At 36.6% G+C, this 7,291-nt stretch overlaps 1 protein-coding gene across 1 annotated transcript; it reads left to right on the top strand.

Moving 5' to 3' along the window:
- On the top strand, window positions 597-7,044 carry LOC18774287 (outer envelope protein 61). The gene is made up of 11 exons (XM_007208238.2): window positions 597-698; window positions 869-1,099; window positions 2,944-3,000; window positions 3,118-3,246; window positions 3,342-3,419; window positions 3,554-3,624; window positions 3,860-3,909; window positions 4,030-4,228; window positions 4,991-5,552; window positions 5,742-5,885; window positions 6,512-7,044. The coding sequence occupies exons 1-11, from the start codon at window positions 597-599 to the stop codon at window positions 6,656-6,658; spliced, it is 1,770 nt and encodes a 589-aa protein (XP_007208300.1). The 3' UTR covers window positions 6,659-7,044.

Below are 7,291 nucleotides of genomic sequence, written 5' to 3'. Positions count from 1 at the left end.
CACAAAAACACGAACTTGAATACAATGGACAGACGTATTTAAAACCTAAATCTCAGGCTTATCACGCCAAACTTTGTCAAAGTGCGAGATGACGCATACCAAACCACCAGCAGGGATTCGACCAATATTAAAATAAATAAATAAATAAATAAAATTAGACCACCAACAGGGATTTAAAGCGAGGTCTCCAGAGAAAATAAAATCAAAAGTCGGGGCACTAACGTAATTGTGGTCATCCACGCGAATATTCTAACTCTTTCTGAGACTTCGTTTTCCAATTCCAACTAGATTTAGAAGAAAGAAAGAAACAAGTAGTGAAATAGAAGAAGAAGAAGACCTTTCTCTATTAATTTGAAGCCTTCAGGTTTGGTGGGCGACCTCAGTTCTTCTGACCTGCTTCTTCACGACCCTTATTTTGTCCTCTTCCTCTTACTATAAAATTCAAAGAATTCCCCAAATTCACTCTCCAAAATCCTACTTTTTTCTCCACAAAATTCTCCAATTCTCCCCAATTTGCTCATCAAAATCTCGCGGATCAGAACCGTATTTGCGTTAATTTATTGTCAGGAAAGAGAACGAGATTCAGATAGAGAAAAATGTTTAACGGAATGAATATGATGGATCCTGAGTTGATGAGACTCGCTCAGGAGCAGATGAGTCGCATGTCACCCGCCGAGTTGGCGAAGATCCAGCAGCAGGTCAATTTCGACTTTCTATTTTTCAATTTGTTCTTTTTCCCAATCTTAGGGTTTAATTTTCAATTTTATGTGATTGTGTTCATGGTTTTAGTTTTCAGTTGAATTTGTAACGTATTTATTTAGTGGTTTAGTTTGTAATGTTTGATTTTTATGTTTGAGTTGCATTGCAGATGATGGCTAATCCAGAATTGATGAGGATGGCCTCCGAGGGCATGAAGAACATGAGGCCTGAAGACTTTAAACAGGCTGCAGAGCAGTTGAAGCAGACCCGTCCGGAAGAGATGGCTGAGATTGGTGAGAAGATGGCTAGTGCATCGCCTGAAGAGATAGCAGCTATGCGTGCCCGTGTTGATGCCCAGGCCTCTTACGAATTGAATGCAGCCCAGATGCTGAAGAATCAGGTATGTAGTAGTCATCTTAAGATCAACCGTTAATCGACCATGTTCTTTTTTCTTTATGATTTCTTCGTGGATTGAACACCTTTGCTATGGTTAGAAAACTATGATTGAATAGTTAATCTGACATAGGATGAAAATTGTGCCCAAGTTCTGACCACCCAAGATCCGACATTAGTGTAATTGAAGTTTGGTATTCCCAAAAAATGGGCTGTAATGCACTAGATAAAGTTTGTTGCATCATACCGCTTTACCTTACTTCTGATTGAGACCAAGCCGCACATGAGCGAAGCTTCACGACAAGGGAACGTTATTTGAATCCAACAAGACCAAAACCTTCCAAACATACTTTTTATTATAAAGCACTAAGTAACTTTTGTTAAAGGTCTTCAGCAGGCACGCAGAACACCAACCTAATCATCACAAACCGGGAAGAGTCACAATCTGATAGACATCTCCTCTGTCTATGTTATTCTTTGTCCGCCAGTAGATCAAACTAGAACCTTTTCTTTTAAAAAGCTATCCATGAATAAGTACGTCTCCAGATTTTATTTTCTACTTGTGGCTACTTCTCCATCTTGATATACTGAATTTTCAGTGTTCCTCATCACATACTAGATTCTAATAGGTTTTCTCACCGATTGTACCTTTGCCTGCGAAAAGACCTCATCTCTAGAAGTCTGGGTTGCAGGGCGTCCCTCGCGCGGTTGGATTCAAAACCTCTCCTCCTCCTGTGGTGGCTACTTAGATATTATTGGGTCTATAATTCTTATCATTAGAGGATTTTGGACAGAATATATTAAGACTCATTCCACTTTGTTTTTATTTTTTATCCAGATAAAATGATTCTTGGCTTTCTTAGTGCAACCTGATTCTCCAAGTGTTAAGATTCATTTCAATTTCCTTTAGATTAGATTTCTTATTTTTGATCATTTGAGGTAAATCATAATCACGATAGCAGAATGATACATCCTTCATGAGTCATGAGCAATAAACTTGTATCACATATCACATAAAAGAAAGTGGTAATTTGTTGCAATAAATTTTTCTTCCTGGAGTTAGATTTTTTGAAATAAAAGAATGTGATGCATTGACACCATGAGAATGTAATGTAGTACAAAGCACAAGACTGAAATAAGAGAGAATAAAATAATTGAACTGATAGAGTGATAACATAACTTCTGTGAGATATAGAATTAAGATTGTCACTTGGGAAAGTTGACCCAAGCTCAACCCAAACCCTACCCTGATAATGGACAAGTTGGGCTTAGGGATTTACAAGGTTTAGGGTTAAAGTTGAGAAATTTCCAACCTGAAATCGGGTTGGGCTAGGTCTAAGGTATCCCGGGCCCAAGCCAACCTGAAGCTGACATGTTCTGTAATAAATTTTTAATTATATACATGTCAACAATGCACTCATGTTATGACATGTGTATGTACTTTATACTTTACCTTATGATTCCTAAAATATCAACCCTATCAGCTACTCATTTTATTACACGTGAATTAGTCACTCCACGTGGCTGTGTAATGGTCACACCCAAGTTTTTTCTGATTCTCTCTGATCCAAATCCAAATCCAAATCCAAATCCAAATCCATGCATTCAAGTGTGGTATGGGCCGGGTTAGGGCTAGGAAAGATAGGCTGATGATTGGACTGTGTTAGGATTGGGTTTGAAAGTCTAGTTATCTGGTTCCTTTCCTGATTTCCTACCCTATAGAATTGTTTTATAATGCTTAAGAAAGGATTAAAGAAAAAGTATCGTTTAAAGTTGGACATTATTTCTTCATACTTTTTAACAATGTTTTGGCATCTAATTTCTTTTTTGTATTATGTATCACTTTTGCAGGGAAATGCACTTCATAGCCAGGGCAAGTTCAATGACGCCTTGCAGAAATACTTGCTTGTAAGTGCAACTATTATAATATTATTTTGTTTTTTACTTTTATTTTTTGGTTCTTTTCCTTAACAGTGCAGAGTCAGCCCTCTAATTGGTTTTAAATATTTGTGTGTAAAATCCTAGGCAAAAAAAAACCTGAGCGGTCTTCCATCATCTAAAGGCAGATCGCTTCTGATGGCATGCTCACTCAACTTAATGTCTTGTTACTTGAAAACAAAGCAGTATGATGAATGCATAAACGAAGGTTCTGAGGTATATGTGGATGCATGCACACAGACACATCTTCATTGTTCGTCTTGCTTGCAAGCTCCTAACTTGATCTAAAATCATGTATTTTTTCACTTCAGGTTTTGGCTTATGATGCAAACAATGTCAAAGCTCTTTACCGGAGAGGTCAAGCATATAAAGAAATGGGTCTATTAGAAGTGAGTATTACTAATAAACATACATATATGTTTTGTTCGCAGAGAATTCTGAAGCATCTTTTGTAGCCTATTTGGTTTCCTTAATTTTCGGATAGCTGTTTCCTTTACCTGATGGTCTTTGTTGCATAACTTAGGATGCTGTCTCTGATCTGAGCAAGGCACATAAAGTTTCCCCTGATGATGAAACTATTGCAGATGTTTTAAGGTACAGCCCCTTCTTTTTCTTTTTGTTCATTTCTAGATCACAGTGAGGATCATTATGTTGCTGGTATTCACATATGTTGTATATATGAATGCTATATGTGTCATAATTAACACTCAATTATATGACTGTTTGAGCAGTGAGACATAGCCTTTTTGTTCCTAATTTTTTTTTCAAATGCTAGGCTAGAAAAAAGAGACTGTTTTGAAATTGTAAATAACATTTATTGTTGTCACAGAGATACTGAGGAAAGATTGGGTGAAGAGGGAGTTCAGTCTACACGAAGAGGTACCCTTTTATTCCACCTACTTTTCTCCTAAATTCTTAACTTAGATGCATGGGGCCCATATCATATAAGTTTCAGATTTCAAATCTTTGTTAGTATATTGAAATTTGATTATTTGATAGGATTAGTAATTGAAGAAATAACCGAAGAAGTTGAGACTCTGCCATCTGCTAACCATAAAAGCTCATCTACAAACCATTCTCCGGCACAACCAAAGGAAAGTAATGACATTTCTAAGACTCGGATTGCAGCTAAGCCTGAGGTTCTGCCAACCAATTCAGAGCATTTGGAGGCTTTAAAAAATAACCCAGAAGCTATCAGGTTTGTTTTGTTTGTGAACAAACTGCACCTTCTGATTATGATTGATTGTGTTTAAGATACATGATAATTTAAAAAAAACTGTTGAGTTTGGAGCTTTTGATAAATAAAACTAATCCACTTTCTTTTACCAGTTGGATTTAATTATCTTGTCATTCTTTTAAAGTTTCTTATTTGCGGAAGTTTAAGAAACTTAAATAGGAACTATAGGAAGTCTTGTGAGTTACAAAACTGTGCAACTTAAGTTCAAAAGTTGCTGTTATAAGGGATAGGTCATATTGAGCAATGCGATGGAAGTGCATAATGTGTGAATCTAGTGGCAGTCAAATGCGACACATTTTCTGTGCATTACATAAGCCACATTTTGGTGTGCATTATTTTCATATGCCACAGATGCTTATAAACATTCTGAATTTTGAGTGTGGCCATGTGCGCATATGTGCTCATGCGCATTTAGGAGAGATGAGGGTGGATTGAAGTTGGGATACATTTGGCCGAATATGGTATTTTCAATTCAATCTGAATGACTAATATTAAGCAGTTATTCAGCAATATGAAAGCCATAAACAATGGAAATCGGATAAAAGCAGAACTCTCTGTTGTTTTGACTCTGAGAACTAATATAAAGTTCCAAATAGCTTGTCACCAAAAATTATAATATTGATAAGTTCAATTGTTTATTTTGAATAGAAATTACCATGTTCTACTCATGCAGCTTATATCCGTCCATATGACATTATAATTGTTTGTCTGTCTGATTTACAGATCGTTCCAAAATTTCATTTCAAATGCTGATCCTAACACTCTGGCTGCTTTGAATCCTGGAAATTCCGAAGAGGTTCCTGCTGACATGGTTAAGACCGCCTCAAACATGATTAGCAAAATGTCACCTGAAGAACTACAGAAAATGCTTGAATTGGCTTCCTCATTTCAGGGGGATAATCCTTTTCTAAAGGGAGGTTCCAGTTCTAATATCAACAATTCTGTAACTCCAAACATGTCTCCGGATATGCTTAAAACTGCATCTGATATGATGAGTAAAATGCCATCGGAGGAGCTTCAGAAAATGTTTGAAGTAGCATCTTCTTTTAAAGGGAAAGACTCTTCTACAACACCAGCATCTGTTGGGGCTAACAGAAGAAGTTCATCAAATTATTCAGAAAGCCGTGAAAACTCTGCAGTAAATGCAACTCATGATGTAGATGAAACTAGCTCCCATGGAATGTTTCCTAATCTGGGAAGTGCTCCTCAATCAAGCTTCCCTGCCTCTGCTGTTGATATGCAAGAACAAATGAGAAACCAAATGAAGGATCCTGCAATGCAACAGGTTTGTACACTAAGAATTTGAGACTTTTTTCCTTTTGTTTACATATGAAATCATACTAATGTTGCTATCATAAGGGTTTGAACCTTAAGCTTTTGAAGGATAACGGGTTGATGTGTTTTTTGGTAGAACAATTAAATCTTGCATGATCGTGTATACCACTTTTTAAGTTTGGTTGTTTTTCTCCTGCAGATGTTCTCATCCATGATTAAAAATATGAGCCCAGACATGATGGCAAACATGGGCGAGCAATTTGGTTTGAAGCTTTCTCGGGAAGATGCCGCAAAAGCTCAGCAAGCAATGTCGTCTTTGTCGCCACAGGACTTGGACAGAATGGTAACTTCCTACTTGATTTAATGGCTTTGATTGTCAGTGCATTGTTCCATGCTTTGTTAATACTTATGATAAAAGTCTGGATGTCTAACCAATTTTAAAATATGTAAATTTTTGTTACATGATGTTACTAAATTAAAAAAAGGTTTCTTTTGTTTTTTCATCATAATGTGAAGGATTTGTTATGTTTTAATAATGTAGATATTCAATTATTAAGATACATGAAGTTTTATAGCCATAGTTGTGAATCAGATTATCAATGTTCCCCCACTCTTTTTATTTTTGTTTTTAAAAAAACAGACATCTTAGTTTAGGATTCAGTTGAGTGAACATTGTTGTGCTATCAAGTGCTTTGTCATGGAAACATATGATTCCATGGTTTTAGACACTATTTTCCGGCAGCCAAGTGAAGCTTTAGTTTATTCTTCACTTTCCTGTGCCATGAGCCTGAAAAACTAGGACCAGTTGTTCAGACCTGTAAACTATCAAAATTAAAAGAGTGTTCATAGCTATTGGGCCATTATGTAGAGGATTTATTCTCATTTTTCTGCTATTACTGCATCTTTTCTTTCTGAGTTGCGAAGATGAATTTTATTTAATTTTTCTTTTTCTGTAACTTTGTTGTGCAGATGAAATGGGCAGATAGGATTCAAAGAGGAATGGAAGGTGCAAGGAAGACAAAGAATTGGCTGCTAGGGAGAGCTGGTTTGGCTTTGGCAATATGCATGCTCATTTTAGCTGTAGTGCTTCATCGTTTGGGGTACATTGGTGGTTAGAGTATAATTTTGTTCGTAACTTATGAAAGAAGCATCCGGAGTCCAACCTCTAGCTAAGTGACACTTCCAAAAGCCAATGTCTCCCTGAATGCATCAAGAGAGGTGCTGTGTAACGGTTATTTATCGTCTAGGAAAGGAAGAAAATGGGAGAGGGAGGGAGGGGTGGTTCTTCAATGGGTAAAGATAGTCCCATGATCTCTTTTTGCACGTACGTCATCACTAGTCGTAGCATTATTTGATTTGTTGAGACTGGCTTGCATTTGCTTTTGCATAATTGGAATCTCGCAAAAGGGATCCATTATGGAATTGATTTGCGCTACTTTCTGTAAAATTATGGTAATAATAAGTAATCTAATCCCTGAGCGTATGAAGTGTTTGATGTGTTCTGATTATTCTCTGTATTCTGTCTATCAAAATGGAGTAGGCGAAAAATATAACATTGTGAGGAATCAAGGGTTCACCATCTCCATCAATACCCAATAAATTATGCTAAAAACTCTCCTTTACCAAAAGAAACTAGGATCCCTCTTTGTTGCATCTCATGATTATTTGAACAAACAAAACAAGAGTATTCGCCTATGCAATTGATGTCATGGGTTGTATTTACACCTTCACCGAAGTAGCTTGAATTGA

Source organism: Prunus persica, chromosome G6, assembly GCF_000346465.2.
Source record: "Prunus persica cultivar Lovell chromosome G6, Prunus_persica_NCBIv2, whole genome shotgun sequence".
Lineage (NCBI taxonomy): Eukaryota > Viridiplantae > Streptophyta > Magnoliopsida > Rosales > Rosaceae > Prunus > Prunus persica.
Note: the sequence above shows the minus strand (reverse complement) of the source record. Positions and strands in the feature narration are given on the sequence as shown.